At 31.8% G+C, this 26,355-nt stretch overlaps 1 protein-coding gene across 10 annotated transcripts; it reads right to left on the reverse strand.

Annotated features, from left to right (window-relative positions):
- Positions 1-5,850: 5,850 nt before the first annotated feature.
- LOC108464816 (lipid droplet phospholipase 1-like) lies at positions 5,851-23,802 on the reverse strand. 10 transcript variants are annotated; one of them, XM_017765089.2, is made up of 10 exons: positions 23,205-23,802; positions 18,391-18,458; positions 17,873-17,943; positions 17,444-17,722; positions 15,347-15,510; positions 15,198-15,253; positions 15,048-15,100; positions 14,827-14,953; positions 6,970-7,067; positions 5,851-6,203 (listed from the first exon to the last, which is right to left on the reverse strand). In XM_017765089.2, the coding sequence occupies exons 1-10, from the start codon at positions 23,543-23,545 to the stop codon at positions 6,132-6,134; spliced, it is 1,329 nt and encodes a 442-aa protein (XP_017620578.1). In that variant the 5' UTR covers positions 23,546-23,802; the 3' UTR covers positions 5,851-6,131. The 10 variants fall into 10 exon arrangements, 8 of the variants coding, with proteins under 8 accessions (XP_017620578.1, XP_017620581.1, XP_052887602.1 ...); XM_017765092.2 differs by lacking the exon at positions 23,205-23,802 and adding an exon at positions 22,416-22,818; XR_008287048.1 differs by having other exon boundaries at positions 6,154-6,203; positions 14,827-14,934.
- Between the last annotated feature and the right edge of the window lie 2,553 nt (positions 23,803-26,355).

Genomic DNA, 26,355 nt, shown 5'->3' on the forward strand with positions numbered 1-26,355 from the left:
TCAAATTTTCACCTTAGCATCGAAATGAATACTGATCATCTTACGAAAAGATTGAAAACAAGAGAAAACATTACTTTTTTATTTTAGTAGATACACCCATGTCATCCAAATGCAAAATCAATAAAATTGATAAACCATTGATTACCCGTCAATGAGACAATATGGCTAGGTCCCAAAACATCAAAGTGAATTGTTATAAAAGTTTACTTCTATTTTTCCTTAAAGGGTAAGAGTTTCTAGTGTGCTTAGCATACTCACGCATCACAGACTAATAAATCAAATTGAATCTTGGAAAATAAACTAGGAAAGATTTTTTCTAGAACATAAAAGGATGAATGCTCTAACTGTCTATGCCACAGTACTATTTCGTGTTTGACATCCTTATTCCTACTAAAAAGAGCTTGACATTGACTAGGGTCTTAGTTTTCCTCCAACATGTATAAGCCGTTATGCACTCTACCATTGTCAATCCTCTTGCCCGTTTAAAGGTCCTAAAAAACAGAATGGTTAGGGAAGAATTCAACTTTACAATTTAGAGATTTAGTAATGGTGTTAATGGGTAAAAGGTTGACAGAAAATTTAGAAACATAAAGAACGGAAGATAGTAAAATATCGGAGGTACGATTAACAGAACCTAATCCAGATATGGAAGTAAAAGAACCATCTGTTAATCGAACACTATCTTTTGTATAGCATGGGAGTAGTTAAAGAGATTTTGCAAAGACCCTGTCATGTGTCTATTCACTCCAGAATAGATAATACAATATTTAGTATTAAAATAAGCATCAAAGGCAGTACTTGACTTTACAAAATTAGATGTATTGAGGAAGAGCCAAATTGGGACAAGAGACACCTAAGATGCTATACTTCATTTGAAGAAAATGTTTCAGTGGAAGCAATATCTTTGGATGATTCTGTAGTCTCGGACAAATTTTCTTGAGCTCGAGTTGGATTAGCTCGTTTTCCTCCCCTTCCCCTTGTGGGTCGGCCATGAAGTTTCCAACAAGTTTCTTTTGTATTCTTCAGTTTTCCACGAGACTCATACTGCATGTGGTCTTTGTAAGGATTCTTAGATTTTGGGAGCTATCAACAATCAATTTCGCATTTTCAATAGGTGTTGAGTAGGGCATAGCACTCCTATAGCCCTCTTCCCACAAAACATGAGAAAAGGTCTCCTCAAGTGAGGGAAAGGTGTCTTGCCAAGTACTTGAACCCTTACCTGATCATACTCATTATTCAGTCCAGCAAGAAAATAATAAACTTGTTCCTTTGCAATCGATTTTTTTGAATTTGACTTCATTTCCAGTACAATCCGCCCGAAAGTCTTGATATTAATCGAGTCTCGCCACAAAGCACTCAATTTAAAAAAGTATTTGAGAAATGGTCATCTCACCTTTCTTGGTATAGAGAACCTTATTCCATATTTCAAAGAACTGAGCATAATTCCAACCTTCAAGTAAGAGCAAGTGCCTCCCATATCGTTGTTGCAATGTCAAGTAGTAGGTAGGTCTTTTGAAATATGTGGCTCCATGGCATTAATAAACCAAGACCAAACAAGTGAATTCTCCGAGTCCCACTAGTCAAAAGCGAAATCACTTTCTGTGGGTTTTTTAGTCATTCCAATAACATATCCCTGCAAGCTTCTAGCTTTGATGAAAGCCAAACACGAGCTTGACCATGCAAGATAATTATTAGCATCAAGCTTTTTGAGACTAATCTGAAGAAAGATTATTCGAACTAGCAGCCTTATTGCCTCCCAATTAAGAATAGCAATGAATTACGGCAACAACGAAGAGGCAAAACTCCAATGGGATGTGCATCACGCGCAGGCTTATGAGGAAAACTCCCGAAACTGTTGAGGGCGCATGAATCTCCGAAGTTGAAGGTTACGCCGACAAAGAGGTGGCGATCCTTCTGGTGTGGGTGGTCAAAAAAAAAAAGGGCTTAAGGGAGTGAGTACCAAAAGAAATTTCTAGAGTTTTGGGATTTTGAAAAAAAATTGAGAAAAAATTCCTCTCAAATCTAGAATTTTAGCTTGACACCATGTTAAATCAAAGAAAATGAGCAACAAAAGAATGGGAGAAGAATTTCTTATTTTCTCATATATCAATTGTGAAAAAATACAAAGAATTTGTACACATAAACTAAGAAAAGGAAACTAATAATTCTGTAATCCCTAAAAATCAGTAATTACATAATTTCTAAAATCTGCCGTACACTATCAATTAGAATCAATCAATCAACATGTGTAAATAAATGCGAAAGACTAGTCAAATGATCAGATGCACCAGAACCAATTAACCCCTGGTGTAGAAGATAGACAGCTAGGAAAAGCGCTGAAAATTCTACCTCCTTGAGATAGGGAACTACCAGGATCACTAGATACAGAATTGGACTTTAGCAATTCGAGAAGATGATCCACCTGTTCCTTACTAACTGGGATTGTCTTGACCTCATTAGCAAAGGTTGAAGTTTGTGGGTTTTCCACGAATTTTCAAAGAGATTCACAAGTATGATGCTGTATGTTACAAGTGTCACACCAGACCCAAGATTTTCCTTTCATACTCCGTTGGCTGGTAGTAGTATCAAAAGAGACTAGAGCTGAATTCTCAACGAAACTGGTGGAATCTTTTTTACCCAACATAAGAACTATCGACTTTCCTTTCCTAACTTCCGAGAACAATAACTGAGGGAAGTGGTTGTCAGTCGATTATCCGTCCTCTCAAATTTATATTAAGGCCAGCAAGGAACTTGAAGATCTGATCGCTCTTCACGTTTCTCTTGTAATAAATACAGCAATCAGAGCTCTTATCATAATCATTAAACATATCTAAACCCTCTTCCAGGATAAGAAAATACTTACTAATACTGTTTTCTCCCTAATGAAGCTCACTAAATTGCAATCGTAATTCATAAACTTGAGATTTGTTGCCGAGATCAGAGTACATTAGACTTAAATTGTCCCGGGTATCATACACTGGATCTTCCTTTCCTCCAGTCAAAAATATCCTATCTTTCCACTGCCCCAAAAATACATCAAACAGATAGTGACCAATGTAAAACTTTTCTCCATTTTTAAATGAACAATAATATTTGGATCAGATGAGAATCAAAATGGTAAACTTGATTTCACTGTGATTTGGATTCAATTGAAATATCGAACATGATTCACGGGAAGATGAAATAATCATGGATAAATATTTCTGATAGTCAAAGGTTGACAATGATTAGATAGAATCAAGGAACAAGGAACAAGACCAAGAAAAACTGCAGCAATAAAGGCTTGCAATGAGTACACTGTTTTGACTTGAAAAAAGAACAAAGTAAAATGAGATTCTAATCAAACTCAACCTAGTTCTGATGCCATATAAGAAAAAGTAATAAGAATGATGTTCTTAGAAATCAAGCACACTGAATTCTCCAATATTCATTAGCTATATATATAGGTACAAAATGATAAGTATACCCGAGTTTAGATAGACTAAAACTAGAAGATAATTACAGGATAAATATTTAGATAGGTTAAAACAAGAAGATAATAAGATGATATACGTGATAAATACAAAGTAAATTAAAATTAAAAAAATGATAAAAATTCAATCAAATCAAATCAATTAAACTATCTTCGGCTTTGTGGCCTTAGCTAAGCAACAAGTTACACATAATTACTACTACATGAAAGATCTCTTCCCTTCTTTCACAATCAAGTTCTCAGTAATTACTCAATATACATACACAAAACAAAGCAAGAAAAAGAAAATTAAAAAACCAAAACTTCAATATATTACTTCTAATTGCTATCGCAAAAGAGGCTGAATATAAAATATTAGGGCTAAGAAAAAGTTGGTTGAAACCGACTTAATCCCTTTTCTTTTTAGACGGAGACTTAACCAATTTAATCGATAGTATGTGCCCAAGTCGATTTGGTCAAGCCGGCTAGGTAGGTAAAATCAATTTTACCGTTGGATGTAGTAGATTAAGTCGATCAGTTATCAATTAACAAAATACATAACCAAACCAACCGACTTATAATAAATATAAAAATAATTAGCCAATTCCAAAACCAAGCCAACCTATCTATCCATTACACAAACTAACCCAACAGATTTTTATTTTTTCGGCTTAACCGACAGAACCAACGACTTTAAGGAGGTTCAGTTAGGTCAATTATAACCATAGTCGTTAGCTAGTCTGTTTTCAGTTTTTCTTTAACTAAACCAAATGACTGCTCTCCCTTATAAAATATGACAAAAATTATGAGAAGTAAACATGTTCATAGAACTCCAAATCTAACATACGAGAAACTATTTTTTGTTACAAGTTGAGAGGAGATGAAAATAGAGAATAAACTAACTGCAACGAGAAACAGGACGGGCAAAAAAAAAAAAAAAGAACTAAGGATTTCTTACCTTGCCGATGTTTTGGGTTTAAGAATTTCTTACCTTGCTGAAGTTGAGGTTTGTCATGTAACCTTGATGAGAAAAGAAAACCCACCTCAAAAACTTGTAGAAACTCTTGTTAGATGAATTACAAAACTTCCATATATAGAGAAAGATCACTAAGAGCCCACTAAGACAAGAAACACATCCTTAACTACAGGTTTAGCTGAATAATGTCACTCATAACATAGTTTGTATGAAAACTAACATCTTAACTTTTTACTGGGACAATCTTCACATAAGTACCACTTCATTTTCAAGGTGATCATTTTGTTATGAAAAGATGGACTTTCTTATCTTATGTGACAAGTAGCTTCATGGTTGCATATTAATGCTTGGAGAACCTATAAATAATGTAAAAAAGTATACGACGGAATTGTTTTATTAAACATCCCAATATTTCATTTTATGATTTCCACCTTCAAGATTACCAATATAAGAGGTGGGAGGGATGGGGGGTAATTATTTTTTAACCAACCAGAAAATATTGAACAATATATCACAATGACATACCAAGTAGAAGTAAAATGCAAGAGAACATGGAACATTTCAAAAGTCTAATACCAAAAGAATAAGTTCAAACAAAGACAAAATCAAGGAAACACATGTCATAATCATTTCATTTAGCAACCACACATTGAAACGTGAGACTGCTACCCATTTCTCAAATCACCTCATTGAGGCAGACTCATAACTCAAATGCTCAATCCAATGTTTGATCAAATTGAGTTCTCCTTTTTCATCTTTTAGGAAGCTACTCTCCTAGCTTCTTAATGAAATTTATAAGAACTTGTGGAAACCTATTTCTAGTCAATGAAGAGAAAAAAAATTGACAGATTCAATATATTTACTGCATCAGGAAAGATGGTCAATACCATGCAACGGCCATAGATGTCTAAACGTAACAAATTATCTAATTTTAAAACTATGTAGACATGCAGTCCGAAACAATAAGCATCATCTGGAGGAATTCTCAAGCCCCTAATACTTTTTCCATACACAAATCTTATAGCTTTGCAAAACATACAGATAAAATACTTTTGTATAAACAATCATTTGTACGGGCTTGAGGCTATGACAATCTGGTCTGAAATGAATTTTGAAAGTCTTGTGCCATACTTCAAACAAGTCATAATCTGTGCCTCAACATATATTAGCGCATACTATATATCACAAATTAACATTAAAAAACCACATGTTGTCAAACAGAAAAATTAGCTAATAAATGATAAAGTTATGAATATAAATCAGTATGCAATTGTAGGTACTGAATAAAATCCGTACATAAAAGCACTAGCAAGAACAGTCTGCAATTGGGCACTCTCGACTCCTTGTGCAGAAATGAATCATTCTAACTCAAAAAGCAACAGCAAAGCAGTCAAAATACATCTATCATGTGAACAATGACATATTTAGAAGGGAAACAATTTTCATTTTCTAAATAGAAAGTATACTAGAAGTATCATAACAAAAGTAAGATAGTTTATATATCTGTATATATACGAGATATATGAATAAGTAAACCTCTTTTGACTAAGTCATAACAATTTTGCAATATCCTTAACATTTCCATATTAACATAAAAAATACACCGAATATTCTCATTTTGGACAATGTGCATATTACATCAAAAAATAAGTGACCTAACCGATTGCTGAATCACCAATAGACGGACACCAAACTTTTCCAGGACTAGAGAAGGAAATTGTCGATCATGTGGAAAACTACATCTGTTCCATCGGAGTTCAACCAGTAGCTCTTTACCTAAAGAAGGTAAAAAAATATATAAAAAAAACGATAGAAGTACAGTGAAGAGAAAATATTGTCAGTGCATGGCAACTAGCAAGAGAACATAATTCTATACACAACAAGCTTCCAAAAAAGATAAGAAAGAAATCTATTAGTATTACTTACTAAAGAAGGATCAACACATGACCATCAAGCAACTAATTTTCATAATATAATTGTCTTTCAAATTAAAAACTCGAGCCTTAAACATGTCTAGACCATGTTTTATAAGTCCCTATCCTTTTTTTTACATGTCCGCATGTACTTGATGCGTATGGCTCACATTGGAAACTAATAAAGGGCATTTCCAGGAAAGAAGAGCTCCACCACACCATGCCACTAAAGAAAAATAAGAGCACTAAAATTGTCTCTTCATATTGGTAGATTACAGAAACGAGATTCTTGAATAAATGATTATAATAAAGTTTTGTATACTCAGAGGAAGGGACTGACTAGATTTAATCACACCATTATTATTTTTAAAATACTGGACCATTGGGACATGGCCTCCTTAAAAAGTGGAGGTCAGATGTATGGATTTATCCTTCCAAGGACCCCATGATGCCTTTGTACATTTGGATACCTTGTGGATTATCAGCACACGAGGGAGATGTATGGGCCATATGGCCAACTTGAAACAATGTGTCACAACTTAAGCATAGAGAATGCTACAATTTTCAGTTTTGTATCAAAGAAATGAAACAGTCGAAGTGAAAAAAATCCATTACACTATTGAACTTGCCTGAATTGTATTATGAGCAACATATCTCTGTTTACTTTTTTGAAAGCTTACATCAACGCGTTCCCAAGATACTTGATTGAGACCTTGAATCATCACCTCTACAAATTAATATGAAATACTAAAAGTAAGACAGAAGTTTAAACACATTACAAATCCAATAATCACATACTGTAATTTTAGAACAATTAGAAAAAGAAGAAAAAACTAAAGAGACCTAGGTAACAATTACAGCTATCCGTTAAATGAAAAATCTGCCAGAGATCCTACTTGTATGCTAGATTGACAATTACAACAGCAGTTCAACAATGTGTAGCAGATTTCTACATTTCTTCCAATCTGCTCTAGGACATGCTATACAATAGCAATCTTTCAAGAATAACATAATCATATAAAATGAACCAAAAAGGAAAATGTAAGAACTAATCATTCAGGAAAGCTTGCAAAAAATAAAAATAAAAAAAGATAATTACAAGAGATATGGAGGATAAGCTTTCTTATATATTGACTGCTTATACAGGACCTTCCAAAGTGAGACTATCACTCAGTAGTTAACAGTTCCATTGGTTGCAGTGATTTTCAATGGCTGACAAGATAAGCAGCAAATTTATTCACATACACGCTGAGTGAAAACAGTTTTACCAAGGAGCTTTTACAATTATATTATTTTGTTATTTTAGTCTTATTTAGTAATTATTAGACATATAAATCTAGGGCTGGGCTTATTAGTAATTTCTAGGGGTTGAATATGAGGCTAAGAATAAAACTTTACTTGCAAAAAAAGTCTAGTATAAATAAGCTGTAAATATTTACAGCCACAACATTATTATTGTTGAAATATAGCTTGTACATAGAAATCTTAGGAATCAACAAAATGACTTGTAGAACTAATTGTAGGGATTAGATATTATTTTCTTTCCATTTTCTAGCACTCTAAAATGGATAACTATCTTACCTTTGAGTGGAATAATATACAATTCTTCCATGTGGCTATTCGTATCTGAATTTTTCTTTATTTTTGTTTACATGGTATCATAACCTTTCACCTCGCTTTTTTGAATTTTGTGTTTTCATTGTCTCAATAGCGAAACATTTTAATATTTTCGTGGGTCACTTTTAAAGTAATCTTTAGCATGCATTAGTGGTAGAGGAGGAACACCACCCTTCTTCAGCTGATCTGCTATTTTCGATGACCTAGAGGTCCGTGCATGAGGCTCATGCATCAGCCAAAGTTCAATGCTCTTTTTTCACATACCAGCATGTGGAGATGCATGCAACGTCATCTAGCCACCATTTTTTACCTCCAACATCGACTGCTAATTTCAACCCAATTCTAGTGATTAGATGTTTGATTGGAGGTGGTGCCATGTAACATCCCGAATTAGGGTCTAATAAGAACAGTGGTTTCGAGACCACAAATCCGAAATAGAAATAATTATTTTATGATTATTTGATGGTCCATGATATGATTGCAAATTTGTGTAAAAATTTTTATGCCTAAAGTGTCCAATTTGAAATTAGGGACTAAATTGAATAAATTTCAAAAAATGAGTTCTAGAAATTTTTAGCATTAAATTACTATAGATTATAAATTAGGTCTTAAATAGCAATTTGACCAATTTCTATAATTTTGGACAAAAATTGACATGCATGGGCAAAAATTTAAAATTTAGTAAAAAAGGCATTTTAATCATTTGGTTAATAAAAGAATAAAAAAGAAAAAATAAGTAAAACTTTTCTCATCTTCTCCAAGGGCTAACCGAATTTTGCAAGTTTTCCATAGCTAGGGTTTTCCAACTTTTCAAACTCAATAGCAAGTGCATCCTAACCCCGTTTTTAATGTTCTTTGTATTTTTAAAGTTGTTATCAACCGATCTAGCCATTTCTACCATTTATTTGAGCTAGGGTTCATGTTTGAAATTTGACCCAATTGTGACATGCTTGTATTTTAATGTTTAATGAAAGAATATGCAAGTTTGATGTGAGTGTAACATCTTTTACTAAGAGATTTTTAGTGAAAACACTTAAAAATGACTTATTTATAAAAGATGTAAAAACGAGTAGTAGAAATGTGATTTAATGAGAAATGTGGGCTGATATGAGTTAGAATATGAATTGGATAAGCTTAGGTAACCAAAAAAATGCATTCATTTCATTTTACGAGCCTAAGAACTAAAATATAAATAAATGAAAAATTAGGGGTAAAAAGATAATTTTACCAAAGTATGAATTACGAGTCAATTCAAACAATGTGTGTATTGAACAAGCTAAATTTGACATTATAGATCAAGAAAAACGTGATTCGAGTCTTGATCGGGGGAAAAATAGTTTACGAGGATTAGGCTCGTTTCTATCATTTTATACCGAGATAAGTTCATATGCAAATTATGCAATACGTATCATATTTTAAATGCTTTAATATTGCATGTATGGTAAGTACATATATAATTAATGTGATGTATCATGTGTTTAATGTTTAAATTTTATTATGATTTATACTTTGATTATTCCATGAGTATGCAATTGGTGTTATGGATATTAAAATCGACATTACGAGCAAGTTCGACGAAAATATGATATCGAAGAATCCCGTCCGAATCTTAGAAATAGTTTAGGATACAAGTGACATGTCACTAGGGACTATGCGATCTGAGCTCATGATATATGTAACACATGTTATGGGGTTCCGAGTGCTGATCTTGTATGTTCTACCAGTGCCTGGGTAGTCCGGCATGTGTTGCAGATACCTAACAGTTTGTGCGAGCAACCCGTGTAGCTACATCTTGACTGACAGCTCGAGTGAGCAGACCTGTAAGTCGCTCGAAAGTGAGCAACATGTGATATGAGGTAGCAATGGCTACATATGGAGCACTTAGGTGCCAAGATTCCGATGTATCCGATGGTATTCTAAGTGTTCAATGGGTAGTCCAAAGAGAAGTTCAATCGGTAATCTTAATAAATACATCAAAGACGAGAAAGTAAGTTACTATGTGCAAGTGGGTACAGATATGTACATCCAACTCATGAGAATACCATGAGATATGATGAACTTGTGGTAAAAATATATATATGAACAATAAATTTTAGTGATTTGATAATAAAATGCAAGATTATGTTCATTATATTAAATATATGATTAATGCTTGTTTAAATTACATTTTATTTGCATGTGAGCTTTCTAAGCTTTAGAGCTTACCCCCTTTCCTTTCCCTTTTCTTATAGTGTCGCCAAGCTAACTCGGGGATTGGAGGACGTCGAAGTTGTTGACTACACTATCAATTAGAAAATTGGGTATAGTTAGTCTCAACATTTTGAGTATGACATGTATAGGGACTTGGTTTTTTTATTATATATCATATTGGTTTAGCCAAATGTGTTGGCTTATGGTAATATTTGATTCATTTTGTATATTGGCATGTGATATGGTTCATACTAATTATTTGGGTTGTAACCCTAATTAATTATGCATGCATGCAATGTGTTATGCTTGATGTGGATGATACATGAGATGGATGGTATATGTGCTTAATGAACGAATTGTGGCTAATAAATATGACCAAAACTATGGTATAATTGAGTAAATTAAAAGTAGGTTTATCATGATAAATAAATATGAAATTGATGTGGAATGCCATATAAAAACATGATTGTTAGATAAGTGATATGTTGACATTACAAAGTCATGGATTAATCATGTTTATGAGTATTTGAGTAACTAAATATACTATATTGCATGCCATCAAAGATGTATGAGTGAGTGAGCATTGAAGGGTGACACAAGGCTTGGAAAATAGCCTCAAAGTTGTCCATACAAGTATACACACAGGCGTGTGTGACACACGATCTGCCCCATGGACATGTAATTTGACCATGTGTCCCTTACACCCTAATTAGGTGAAATAAAATGCGTAATAGTAAACACAAGGGCAGAGACACAACCGTGTGTCTCAGCCGTGTGGAGGACAAGACCTTAAAACATAGGCATGTGCCCAGGCCGTGTGAAGTCTACACTTAATTTTGGAATTTAATTTGTCACACGGCCTAAGCACACGGGCGTATGACTTAGCCGTGTAATCTTATTTGGGTGATGACATCATAGTCAGATAGTTACACGAACTGAAGACACAGACATGTCCCAAGCCACACTGGTGTGTGTGGCCACACGGCCTACTCACACGGGTGTGTCTCTCCAAAGTAGGAAAATTTTTTAAGTTTTTTCAAAGTTTCTAAAGTTTCCGGATTAGTCCCACACTACTTCCTATGTATGTTTTGGGCCCCGTAGGCCAATATAATGGACAATTTGCATATGTATGAATGATTTTAAATTGGATGAAATTTTATGGCCCGATTTTGTATGATTGATTATGTTTAAGTCCGATAATGCCTCGTATCCTGTCCCAACGTCGGACAAGAATAAGGGGTGTTACATGCCAAGAGGTGTTGCTGCGTATTTCTAACTTCATCATTGTTCCTTCACTGTTCTTTGTAGCGTTTATTTTTGGTGGTAACATGGTTATTTGTGCATTTTTCGATATCAAATTTCGTAAAATTCCAATAAAATACTAGAAGGCTTACCAAGAACTAATTATGTAAAGAGAATTTAATACCAGACTTTCAAGTGAAATTTGGAGTGTTACAAAGCTAGACATGCTTTCTACAGTTATAAAGTGCTTTGTAGAAGCTATTGTTTCTAAAGGTTCCAAAGCTTCAAAAATCTTAAACAATCTTAGAACTAATACTTTCTTAAAAGATACAACTCTAATATATGAAACTGTTGACATTAAATTAGTGGATTTAAATTCAATTAGTCTAAAATATGCAGATACCTAACCCTTGTCATTCCTAAAGCAATACAGATAATTCCACAGTCAACTTGATCAAAGATCGTGCAATGCTTACCTTTCAAAATAAAAAAATAGTTCTTCTCAAGAAGCTGACCAATACTTAGCAAGTTTTGATTAATCTCAAAGACTAGCAAAACATCAATAACAACATGTGGGTACCTGATGGAGTGATCATTGTGAGATCTCATTTTCCCTTTGCATTAATGTAACTGCCATTTCCAATTCTTATATTTTAAGCGAAAATTTTGTCAATCACCTTGAACATGCCTTCATCTACAACCATGTGGTTTGTGCAAACACTATCTATTATCTAGTCCACTCTAGTTTCATTAGAGGTTGAATAACAAGATGCAACAAATAGCTACTCTTCATGCTATTGGCTCTCATCAACAACTTGAACCTATGTGTTCTGTTGTTGACCTTTGTTCTTGCAGGCTCCATATGTCCCATTTGTTTGCAAGCTTGGCATTTGATGTCTAGTCTTAAACAACAATACTTTTCCAAGTGAATTGCCTTTTGACAGTGTGAACAAGGTGGATATTTTCTCTTTCCACAATCTTTTGCAATATCTTTGTCTCTTGTTTCTCTCTCTTATCACAAATTCTTCTTTTCTTGGATGAACATTCATCCTTGCCTAAAAGGCTCCTTCACCATCCTCCTCTTGCCTATTTGCTCTTCTTTGTTATAAAGCATAAAATGTACTGGTTAACTCTAACAATGAGATGTCAATTATGTCTCTTGAGCCTTCATGTGATCAAATCTTCAACTAATACCTCCCAGTGGAGTCATAGTGACCTTCTCCACAATCTTTTTTATCACTGAACTCATCTCCAAGCAATCTAATATTGTTGACAATAACATAATTCTATGTGAATACTGCTTGATAATTTAATGTTTTCATCTTTAGGTTCTCAAAATCTCTTCCCAAGTTAATGAATTGCTACTTATTGGCTTTTTCTAAACCTAGAAGGGCCCTCGTTAGCTTATCCCAAGCTTGTTTTGGTGTCTCAAAAGACATGAATTTGTGAAATAACATAAAGAACTCCTTTTTGCAGACATGGCATTGCCTTTTATTTGTTGGCACACTTCTCACTATGCTACTTGATCTAAAGCTATAGGTGGATTGGCCATCAATGGTGGTAGATCTCTACCTATTTCCATTACTCCCAAAAGTTAATGTGTTTGCAAATATCTTCATTTTTGCTGCCAAAATGTGATCATCTTCACTACCAAAAACAAGAACTGGATGTGGAGAAAAACTGTTTGAGCTCAAAGTTCTAGAATCTAACAGTTTAGAATTGTGCACTAACAAAAACTTCGTTCTTTCAAGAACTCTCACAAAAAATGTATCAAAGTGCTCAAGTCCCCTATATGATGCCAATTGCTGGGGTTCAAAGGAAAAAACAAGAAAATTGAGGGATAAAACTAAAGAACAAAACTTGATTTCAAAACGAACAAAATTTTCACTTGGATGTCTTTTAGCCAAATCTTCACACAATTATAGGCAACTTGTAAGCTACAATTCAAAAAGAATTGCATCTAAAATCTCACCAAAGTATATCCTATGCACATGATAATAGTTGGATGTTTCACCCTATTTAGGAAGAAACAAGAGATGCACTCAAGATCAGTTGTTGCATCTTTACAATCAAACTAGGAAGAAGATGACGCTAGAAAATTTTGAAAAGAGAGGGTAAAATCAATCAAAATGCTAGAAGTGAAAGAAATCTGAGAAACCTTATCTATTTAGAATAATGCTTGATGTTTACGACCACTAAATAATGGAATACACAATCAAACCTTTCAAAGTTTATTCACTAATATCAGAGTATATTTGAGTTTATTAAGAACAAGTTATCTAAACTTTTATGCAAATGTTAATCATGAGTGTGTATCTCTATGTATGTGTATGCGCATATAAATATGAAGTGGCTTGTTTCATTGGAGTAAGCACAATTCTGGCCATGCACTTCCAATAATACAAGGATCCTATTGCTTGTAATGGCACCTTTCCCCTTAGACTAGACTATACTTGGTTTGATTTTAATCCTATGTCTATTAGTAAATTAGTTTCATCTCTCTGCAATGCACAAGTTTATTGTATTTAATAATTAAAATATATTAAATTACTTCATAATGTTCCTTTTAGAAGTAAAAGGATTTACAAATAATATAAGTAAAAAATAAAAACAATATATTGAAAAATAATAATTAAAATAATTCAAAAAATAATGTCTAACTAAAATATTGTAATAAATAGAGTTTTTATTTTAAAAAATAAACTTGAAGATCAATTCACCAAATTCTTTGGAAGTAACCAAGCTAATATTTTATTTGTTAGAGCCTATAAGAATATGATATACACACACATATCATATTCATATATAAGTACATATGTTCACTCTACCTTGAGAGGAAGCTATGAAAAGCATTACATTGCTATGTGTGTGTATATAAAAATCCTCATACATGAGGCATTTTAATTTTGAAACAAAGCATGGGTAGGGAAAGGGAAAAATAAAGATATCCAGAGAAGGGAAATAAAGGTAATTCCTCAAGGGAGAGAATAGAGAGAAAAACACAACTCTCTACCATACAAAATCTAAAACTACAAGAAACTGAAATTACATAAATAATCATAAGCTACAACCTAAATGCTAATAGTACCAAGACATACTATAAATAACTAATGCTAAAAGTCATAACAATATCTAGTTCCCTCTCCCTTTCTCCCTCTCCTTACTCCTCCCTCTAATCTACCCCTCACCAAAACATAACATAAAGAATAACAAGCTACACCTTTACCCTAATATTAAAGTGAAATACAAATCACAACCTTAAAATGCCATATCAATTCCCTAAAATCAAAGAAATTCTAATGATTTCTCTGCCTCTCACTTCTCCCAACCTTCCAAATATAAACCCTAAATGCCATAAAATCCCCAACAACTATAAAAAAACCATTTGTTGTACCAAAATGGAAACAAGAATCCAAAAGCAAAAAAGCTCAACAAACCTTCAACATCACTTGTACTTGTTTGGGACCCAGCAATAGAGGAAGCTTTATTTTGGATCTTGCTTGTAGTTTCCCTCTCAATGTATACAACATGTGGATATTTCTCATCTAAAACAAGAAGATTTGACTAGAAATAAAGATGAAAATTGTTAATAAAACTAAGCAGTTGGGACACAAAGTTGAATAATATAAGAAATCAAATCCTGGATAAGAAAACTAACCTTTGGAAGTTCATTCTGACGCCGGATTGATGATGTTCTCCAGCCAACCATATCTCAAATAGAAGTCAAGATAAACATAATTTTTGTACCAAAAAAAAAAAACAGAGTCATATGTATAAACTAGATGTGGTTTGACCTCAAAAAGGATACGGTCATAATTTGCATTTGCATATGCCACACGTCGCTTGAATGCATGTAGAGCAGATCTATATAGATTGATTAATAGGACATTATCAAATGTGTAAATATTAAGAATAAGTGTTAAGACAATTGTAGAGAATCAGAAAATTAACACTAACATGAATTTCAAGTCATCACCATCATCAACCATTCTAAGGAGAAGTGGGGGTTTTCCCTCATCATTGTCAGTGAGAAACAGATGCTTTCCTGATCTTCCAACAACAAAGTGTGCAGTCTGAGATGCTCTTTTCTCAAGAAAAGGAAGACCACAAAGAAGTGGGAGCTGCAAAACACAGACAACAAATGTCATCCATGCTAGGCACAACTCAATTTTCATGTACATCAAATAGATTTTAAATAAAGAACAGGAAGGCAACAGAAAACCAGTAGAAAGAAGTCTCTAAATGAGAGAAACATGGCAAACAATTTAGGATGTCTAAGGTCAGCTTTCAGGAACGTGCTGCATCATTTATGAGTTATCATGTCCAGACTCCAAACATTTCCAATTATGCAAAGCTAACTTCAAACTATGGTCTGTCGTTATTGGAAAACCATACTCCGTAAAGAAAAATTATATCATACCCACCACCTTTTATCCCATAGTAATTGTTTAGCATTCTTCCCATTGTATTTCATGTTATGATTGGGAGTTTCGGATTGAGTCATGAACAATGGACAAAAGTATCACTCAAGCTCATCAAACGGAGTTTGAAACCTTAGGAATTCTTAGAGAGAGATCTAAATCTCTTTAGGGTTTTGATAAAAATGTGATTTAGGTTTTATTACTCCTTTCATCCTATAAATAAGGATCAATCTTATTACATAAATAGAAAACCTATAATTTAGGCTCCTCACAAACGGAAATAAACAACTAATGTTCTAGAAAGGAAAGAAATCAACTAGAATAAAATCGCAAAGCTAAGGAAAAAATCAGAAAGCATCATTACCTTAAACTATTCAAGGAATATGTCGCAAGGATAAATTTCAAGGAATAAAAAGGGAAATTTCAGTTTGGGAACATCCTGGGGAAGAATTTTGACCCGTGTTGTTAAGGCGCTCGCCTAGGTGCTAAGACGCAGCGAAGAATGAACATTAAGCCTTTAATATTATCAGGCAAAGCAATTTTACCGGGCGCCCGCCTTAATGCGCTTTCACTATCACTTTGAGCTTCTAAGCTAGGCGACAAAAAGCTAACTTGAGTGAAGCGGTGAGCCAATTTTATTTCGTTTAGTTTTTTGTTTAAACTCAAATACCCCACTTAGTGGAGAGGCAACCTTTAATTTTTCTTTGAACCCAAAGACCCAGTCAATAGAAAAAACTTTTTAAGGGGAAAACCCAGATACCCATTGAAGCCGACTTTAAATTTTTAAGCTTTTTATATTTTTCTATTTTTTAAAGAAAAACTGAATTATTAATTTCTAAGCTGACTTTTAAGTTTTCTTTTTTATTCTAAAACTCAATTCTCTTTATTTTATTATCTATAAACCTACTATTCCTCAACCTTATTACCAAGCAAAAGGTAAATATGTTTTTTATTCTCTATCTATTCTATTATTGCTTAATCTTTAATTCTTTTTTTCCTCTATTTTATTTTTCTATTGCAATTTCTATTTGGGTAATATGCATTTGGAGCAAAGATTGATATTTCTTTTTTGTTTACCGTTATTATAATGGTGAAGACATGACAATAATGTAATTTTATTTTTACCAACAGATCAACCATAATGTAATGTAATATATATCTATATGTATATGCATGTGCCTTATTTTACTCAGGCAAGCGCTTTTTTTGCGCTTTGCACCTCAGGCTATATAAAGGACTTTGTGCCTTGAGTGCGCCTAGCGCCCTTAACAACACTAATTTTGACAATTGACAATTTCCAAAAAGAGTAAACTTTTCTTCCAAATAGATGCTGAGTGTGCAAATAAACATCTTGTGCTAATCTACACTAAGTTATTAAGATTTGATCCTAGGCTTGTTATATGCTTGGCATCTCTTTGACTGTAACGGATTTACCTGATTGGGTTATGTGGACTCGGAAGGCCCATATTCTTAGATGGAAGGTTCTTCAAGTGAATAAGTGACCCTCGTCATGTACTTGTTTTTTAACAATTAGTCTTTGTTCAATATTGAAAATATTGCAAGTCAATAACAAGTAAAACAGCATGCACATATAAAATTGAATCCAGATAACATGTAAAAGTATGCTACTTACCTGTTTATGTCCCCTTGAACCAAGATGTGGTGTTGCAAATGTTATAAAATTCATTGGTTCCAATCCAGCAATTCTATCTTCAGAATGCTGCTGAAGATCTTGCATTGAAGAATTTGTGTGCTCTCCAGTTAAAGTGCTCACAAAAGGACCTGATTGACCTAACTTTGTAGAATTCTCATAGAGCCTCCCTATCGCATATCTTGCAACAAGACCACCTAAAGAGTGAGCCACAAAAGAAATCTTCCGTACCTCAGGCCTACGTTTGACAACATCCAATACCTACATCGCGTATCAGTCCAAAAATAAAGATATTTATGATATTCTCTCCCAAAAAGTTCCCACAACTACAATTTTCAGAACAAAATTCAGGGAAGTGTTACATCAATCAACACACCATAAAATAAGATGAAACTTTCATCACCAAATTACCTCTTGAGCTAGCCTTTCACCCATCATATCAACACCATCAAATGTCAATTTTGAGTAGTTGCACTCACTGCCTGTACACAAACATCAAGTCAAATCCTATTACACACACACACATGCAAGGTAGAATATCCCAAATAGATGCAATACATGCAAAGATATGTTAGTATCAAAATTCAGAAGGGCTTCCCTAATAATAATTTTGCTTTAACTGTGACAGAAATACGACTTAGGAAAATAGCTGGTCTGACATATTGAGCGAAGAGAATACTGTCTAATAAAACAACTTTTGAGCAAAGAGAAAACGGTCTAATTTGCTAAGGAACAAGCAAAAATTATTTCGCCAAACTTGTTTGATTTATTGAACTTGTGCAAACTTCAGACAGGCACTATCACTGTATTATTATCACTTTTGCTTAAATTTATCCATTTTCCTTGTATTAATCTCATCTTTTCAATCAAACAGATAATATTTGAAAAGAAGGGAGAAGAGACAAGAAAAATGCACAAAAGAAACTTACGGTGCACTATTACTTTGTCAGGTAGTTTCGCCACAAACTTCTCTGCAGCAAATCTCCAATCAGCAGCACTGCAAACAAGGATAAAATTATTATGACTAGTTTATCACTTCCTTGAGTGAAGAATGCATAAATTGAATAGAAGGGAAACAATTTATTCTAGATCACAAGCTAGGGTTGTGGTTAAACAAAGAATCATTAACCAAGAAAATGCTAGTAAAGTTCAAAGACTTCACAAAATTCTTGTAAGGAACAGCTCCAGTACAGTATCTTAATATCTTTACCAACTAGCTGTTAAGAGTCTTGAGTTCAAATCCAAGTCATACTCATACCCCAAAAGGACCACAAATATATTTAACATTTTTTGTACATTATCGCTTTGAAATACTTAAATAAATGAAGATCATAAAAAGAATAACCAACCCCTTTGTGGAATTTCTAATATCCCCCAACAGTGCAATAAATAATGATCCTTAAATAAACGTCTTTCTACCCCTTCTTATGGATTTGGAGGAGCAGGTTCAATGAAGGACAGATACATATAAGATACATCTGTTCACAACCATATCAACTTTTACGAAACAATAAAATATGAGAACGATATGATAACAAAACAACACATTTTTCTTTCTTCTTTTTTTTTATTTTGACTCAGCCAAAAGAAATTTTTTATTTGAATAATAGAAGAGTACAGTCCCAGAATTCTCTCCAACTGAGATTCCATAAACATGCAAATATGACTCCAAAACAGATAGAGACACAGCAACTTTCTAAACACCTGTTCAAACTATCATCACCCATATTAGTCCTATCATTCCTTCAAACACCCATACACAATTCAAATATGGGCTTGTGATTCACCGCCCCTAACACCAAAGAGCCAGGTGCTCCATAAAGCAATCAAAGCAGCATCTCAATAGGAAAATAACATTCTATAAAACAAACATGAGAGATAACAACCAATATGAGAAAATCCCAAACCATGAAACTCTATCCAACCCATGAAAACAACAGAGAGATTTTCTGCTTTAGTCATACAAAGTTTCACTGTGCTAGAAAATCTTTGGAACCATGAACCTCATGAAAAGGATGAAGGACAAGCTATATCAAAACAATGCACCAAATTCTAACATAATGACCAAAATTGTCAATGAAAGGGGAAAACATATATACAACTAAAATTATTCCAAAAAATTCATAAGAAGACCTAAAGTATTGTTAAAACATAAAATACCTAAGATTTTATTGACATATTTGACAAAGAGAATCTACAACCAAATCATATATAAAGAAGCATATTAATACAAATGATTTTCCTAAAAAACGCTTATTGATCATCAAGTACATAAAATAGTTTGAAGCCTAATTATTACATATCAAAGCAAATCCAAAATCGAAGTCCTCAAGTGGAGCTACCCTAATCCGCCTAGTATAAAATACGCCCCCATATAAAATAGTATTTTCTTTTAAGTGTTCCAATGCCAAATGGATGAAGAACTCAAGAAACTGGTATGGACAGAGATAAAGTCTTTCGCTTCTCTTGTTTCTATATTTGTGTCCCACCACTTTCACATAAGCACTAGCATCTAGCACAATCTTCAAACTCCAAACCACCATGAATATCATGGAGGAGCAAAGTACTATTGTAGACACCAACTCCACAACATCAATCAAGGTGCTTCGACACGTTGGGTGCTTTGACCATTCCCTATCTTATTCTCACCGCTCTATGTCTCTAATGACAATAGATTTTACCTTTCACGCCTCTTTTATCTTCATGCATGATGCATCGTGGGTTTGCTGTCCTCCTGTATTTCGCCTAAATGGACAGTAATAAGATAAACAAATTCTTTTCATTTTATCTCATGTTCCCAAGGGTCTCTAGAGGTTTATCCCTTTTAGAAGTGATAACTCCCAAGTATAAACGGAACATGTTGTGCACAAAAATAAGGATGCAAAGGGTGTTTAGGAGCAAAAGTAAGAAACCTGTACAAGGGTATACACAGAAAACCTATATACGCTTATAAATATAGTTTCAAGTTAATTACTAAAAATGCCTCCTTGGTAAAATTAAAGCAGTAGAAATAGCAATAGACAGAAGCGATATAGATTCTGAGCACGTTCTTTAGGCTTTAAATTTTATGCAAAGGGATCAGGCGAGATTTGAGGCAGCTGCCCTCTCCAGAATCTTTAAACCTTAAATCATTTAAGAATCAACGTTTTGATTTTTTTTTTTAAAAAAGCAGCTTGATTTAAAATTCAAATAAAATTCTTAGAAATATTTACGTTTAAGTCAAATCAATTGGAATTGCAAGAGGTTCCATCCAATCCAAGATTTCAAAATTATTTTTGAGGTTTTTATCCGTCAAATGCAGCGCGGCTTTAGTCAGAATACAACAAAAGGGTTTCAGATTTATAAGCTTCAATAAATCAAACATATAAAATTCAAAAGTTCAAATCCAGATACACATTTACATTATATTTGGTAGGAATGAAGGAAAATGCAAGAGAGATTCAAAAAAAATTTTAAAAAATCAAAACTTAAAACATTCACAAACTAAAACTAACATCCAAACCTCTACCGTGTTACTGCAATCATTTAAATCTTCAAGCATATTTTTTCATCTATTTGGATCCTCAAACATCTATTTACACTCAAATGAGCCTTCAATAGGACTGACATCGATGATGACTTTTAACATCAAAGACTTAATTTAACTAGAGAAGATGCTTGAGATATCAGTTGATGGCAATAACAAATGGACTTGGGATAATTATTTTATTTTAGTTTTTCTTTTTATATTTAAACCAATTTTAAAAATTAAAAGGAATAAAATTAATTTATGTGAGTTAGGTTGAGGGAAAAATATAATGATTAAAAAAAGGGCAAAGAAGTAAAGTGAAATAAATTATAAATATATAATTAAAAAGAACGAAAATGAAAAGAAAAGAAAATTATTTATTTTTATGTAATATACAAAAGAAAATTATTAGGTACACTACGAATGGATTGAAAAGCTCCACAAGTAGAAGTGTAATGTTGTCATGTCTCTTGAGAGAATATTTAAAAATTATTAGTATTTGATAAATTAGTAATATAAACACTTATCAATTACTGATTTTATTTATGAAGTCTAAAATCTATTAAATACTTTCCTTAAAAATATTAAAGATAAATTAAAACAAACTAAGTATCATGTTCTAAAATTCTATTTGTGAAGTTAAAAACTCCATTAATAATTTACAGAAGACTAACCTATATACAAAAGCAAATCATTTCAAATTTTTATGCTAAATATACGAAATGAGAGATAAAAGCGCTTCTTCTTCTTTCCTTCTTTTTTTATACTTAGTGGGAGATACAAGTTAAACATGCATATTTATAGGATTATGTATCTTTCGAAAGTTATTTTCTCTTATATCATTTTTCAATTTTACCAGTTAATGAATGAAAAGAATTCATGTTTCCATCATTCTTATTAAACACATAACAAAAATATATATTATCATCTTTTACGTTTTTCTCTTTCAATTTTTCATTTTTCCGAGCAACGCTTTAGTAGAAAAGAGAGAAATTAAATAAAGTCGCAAATAAAATGATTTGTTTTCCTACCACATCTAAAACGACCAGATTTTAAGAAAGAAAAGAAAAGGCGCAGAACTAATCCATTTTCATTCATTTCTCTAGTTCTCTTGTTTCACTCTTGCGAAAGTAAATTTGAAAAGAAAACAAGGTTACTTTCGGTTTCGACTTCAGGAAATAGAAATTATTTTCGTTTTCCTTTGGTTAAAATTTTTAAAATAATTTTTAAAAATAAAAGTAAAAATATGTAAATATTAAAAACAATAATAAATATTTTCTTATTTTCACTAAAAATATTTGTAAAAAATGAAAATGACGAAAATGAAAAGTTAAAAATCATATTTTTTTATTTTACTTCTGTTAAAATTTTAATTAAAAATAGAAAATAAAACTGATTTTTGAAAATAAAAATAGAACAAAGGGTAGCCTAATTTTCCTTTCGTACCTTTTTCTTGCTTGGGTTCGTTGAAACAGGTTTCTCCGTCCAAAATTTGCTCTTGGACCCAACAAAAAAATGCGGCTGTACGTTTGCGGTGTACAGTGTTTCCTTGAAAATCGAATCTCTCTCATACTTTACTATTATTTATAACCAGACATTTCAGAGTTTTTTACTTTTTTTAACCACGTCTTTTTTTTTTTTTGGTAAGAGGAGGAAGACTGAAGTTTTTGGCTAAAATTTCTTCACCAATTTTTCCAATTGTAACAACAAAATACCAAACTCAATATTTGTGAACTACATTGAATAATTCACTTTTGACCCAACAAATTTCAAAATACGCTTATGATTGAGGTAATTACAAGTTCAAAATTTTGGTTACTTGATAGTGATTTTACACATTGATCCCTAAAAGCTTTAAATGTTGCAGTCAAAAATATATTTTATATTTATCTTTGACAATTAAATTATGCTTAAACTAATTAATGGCCTGAATTAGGATATGATGCCAACAAAAACCTATTTAGAAAAACAAATGTTATGTCAATATATTTACTGGAAAAGCTAGCTTTATTATTATTATTATTATTATTATTATTATTATTATTTAAGGCAAAGCTAGCTTCAATATTACTAATCATCACTACCTTCCTTCGAAAAATGAATCATATTACCTCTCAAATTACAAAAATTACTAGTACGAGTTTAACTTTTTTTTAACAAAGTATTAGTTTAATTGAATTATTATTCTACTTAAAATTTTAATATCATATGAAATTCCTATAAAATGAAAGGTACCTTCCAATCAGGCCATTGACCATGATGACAAGATGCTCAGGCGAAAACTTGGAGGCCATGGCGTCGGGATCGAAAAAGTCTTGGCCGCCACTGTCTTCTTCGACCTTGATCCGGAGTTCAGGCTGCGTCTCCTTACTCTTGAAGCAACCACCGGCCATACTCCGGACCCACGCCATCTGCATCTGCTGCACCCGCTCATACGATAGCCAGTTCAGTTTCGGCTTCCACAGCAGGAACCCTAAGTTACTGAAGCAAATGGAGTGGCGATTCGAGTTGGGGATTCGGATCCTTCCAGGGCCTAGCGTGGCGGTTGGAGGTGGTGGAGATATGGCGGCAATCATGTGGAGGAAAGAAGCATGGACAATAAAGAAAAGGAAGAACGAACTGAAGTTATTTTAGTTTTTAGGATACAAATCTTTTTAATGTTATATATTATTTTGCACAAAGAAATTCAAAAGGAGGAAGATGGAGAAAATTGCGATTTTGTTCTTTCACGATATTTTTTGAAAGGAAAGAGAAGGCTAGGGAAACGGGTTGAGATTATTGGGGGTTGGGGTGATTCAATTCAACAGTTATATAATAATAGTAATAATTAGTATGTTTCACTAACCTTTTGTGTTGGGTATATTAAAATATAGAAAAAATTTAGAAAATTAAAGATATCAGGATAAATTATTTAATTGGTTAGGTTATTAGATATGATTTAATTGAATAAATCATTAAAAATATTTTAAAAAATTAGTTTAATTTTTAATTTGGTTTAATCGATTCATACTTATTTTCAAGTCAACTAGTTTGATGCCTTTTTAAAACTGGTAGTTCGACTAATTTAAACAATCCGACTCTATGTTTCACTAGAATAGAATAGAACAAAATTTGAATAGGATTAGTTAGGAATTAAATAAAGAGATAATAGTTATTATGTAGTTTAGTTAATTGAATAGAATAAACAAGTAATAGTATTACATTATTTGGTTGAATTACATGTTGATAAAGAATAAGTAACAAGTGTGAGAACAACATTACTACCCTTAAATAAATAATATTTTATTTTTATGTCAATTTTATATAAATTTGATTTAATTATATTTTTTGTAATAATTTATATTAGTGGCCAGCTAAGCATTATTTTTAAAAAGTACTTTTAGGATAAAAATACTTTTGAAATAAAAACATTGCTAAATAAGATTGTTTTAAGTTTTTCAAAAGTTCTTTTGGGATAAAATATTAATTCAAAAACACTTTTTAGTCGAAAGTAAAAGAGGAAAATTTTATCTTTTACTTAAAAGTATTTTCAGTCCAAAACATTTTTAAGAAGTAATGCTAAACTAAACTGAATAAATAGGAAACCATGGTTTCATTATATATTGAAACATTTTATAAGAAAATTATAGCAAATTTTAATAATCTAACTCAAATTAATTAACCAAAATTAAATTTGGAGTAGAATTGATAAATGATTTATATGCAATAAAATTAAGACTTGACATTCAAGATTTCAATACCAATTTTTGCCAACACAATAAAGTTTGAATGGCGAATCTTCAAGAATACATGAGAAGATTTATCTTTCTTTGTATATATCAATTCTGTTTAGTCTATTTGTATAAAAATTATAAGTTGATGTAATTTATAATTCTTTATAGTAATATTTTATAGTATATTTTAGTAATAAAATTTTAGATTATTTAAGATGGATTTTAGTAATACAATTTTGGTTTATTTGCAAACTATCACCTAAATTATATCTTATTGTCAAATTAGTATTTAAAGTATTTTTTTAATTACAAATTATACTTAAACTACAAATTTTGTCTTACTTTATCTTCTATATATATTTTCAAGGTCAAATAAATCATCTTTTATTCTCTTGAACAACTATTATACTTTTGCTGATAAATGCCCTTTAATAACTTACACAACAACTAAAGCTTTTGCAATAATAGGATTAAAAAAATTAATATGTACAAAGAAATTTTATAACCTAAAAAAGAATTTAAAGACAAAAGGTAAAAAAACTAAGCAAAACTAACTAGTTATAAATTAAAAATCACGAGAACATTTTAAAATTAAATTTTTCATTAAAATTGTTAATTTAACTATTAAAATTAAAACATAACTAGCAAACACCACCCTATTTATCCCAAATAACCAAAGAGGACATGATAGATATAAGCAATAAAAATATTATTTTATTCATTATCCCATTGATAATATATTTATGCAACATCTCACATAAATAGATCAAAATACAACACCAATAAATATAATTTTTATAACACAAGTTTCCATATCCTAACTCTGTTCTTTATTAAATTTTGTCACCAACTTAAAAATATCAATGTACAACCTTTTATCTATACACGTTTCCTTATAATAGAAGATAATAAAATCATAATTAGCATTCTTTATGAAGAATTACAAAAAAGAAAAAGAAAAAAAACTAAAAAGCAAACTTGAATTAAAGAAGTTAACAAATACCAAACAATTTTATAAACTAATCAACTCTAACGGTTCAACTTTGGGCATAATGAATTATTTCCCTTCAACTAGGTTGATTCCCTACTCACTCACCATTTCCCTCTCAAAACTTTGAATCAAAGTATTAAATGTCGATTTCAACTCATTGGGGCAACAGCATTTCAGTGCAAGCTTCTCCTTAATCCAAGTAAAGATGGTTATACAAGTACAAAATAATATTGTAACATCTATAAAATTAATAGCAAAAATTTTTAAAATTTTAACAATAGAAAAATTAAACGACAAATTAAAGTATTATCCAGCATATAAAAAAATGTAACTGTTTAGCTTTTAAAACTAAAAAATGTAACTGTTAAAAAGTAATAAAAGGATATTGAAATATTTATTAATGGATTAAAATGTATCAATGAAAAGGAAAAATCAAAACATTGAATCAATGATAAAATATAAAAATAAATTATATGTTTATAATTAAAAAGTAATCAAATCATATCTACTTCTTAAAAGAATGAACAATATATATATAATTCTTTTCTTGAACAATTTTAAAATTATGTTATTATATCTTTGTCATAATTTATGATTTAGAATATAAAATTATTATTCTAAACTATTCAACATATAATAATTTAAAAAACTTATAAGAAGTTAACCAATTTTCTTGAGATAT

The sequence above is a fragment of the Gossypium arboreum genome, chromosome 8 (genome assembly GCF_025698485.1).
Source record: "Gossypium arboreum isolate Shixiya-1 chromosome 8, ASM2569848v2, whole genome shotgun sequence".
Lineage (NCBI taxonomy): Eukaryota > Viridiplantae > Streptophyta > Magnoliopsida > Malvales > Malvaceae > Gossypium > Gossypium arboreum.

What these genes read in the sequence shown, in the direction of transcription:
- LOC108464816 (XM_017765089.2), bottom strand. Translation starts at nt 23,545, where the DNA reads ATGATTGCCGCCATATCTCCACCACCTCCAACCGCCACGCTAGGCCCT. An exon ending in TGACAAAGTAATAGTGCACC is followed by an intron (nt 17,944 to 18,390) that starts GTAAGTTTCTTT and finishes GTTTGTGTACAG; the next exon opens with GCAGTGAGTGCAACTACTCA. An exon ending in GTGAAAGGCTAGCTCAAGAG is followed by an intron (nt 17,723 to 17,872) that starts GTAATTTGGTGA and finishes TACGCGATGTAG; the next exon opens with GTATTGGATGTTGTCAAACG.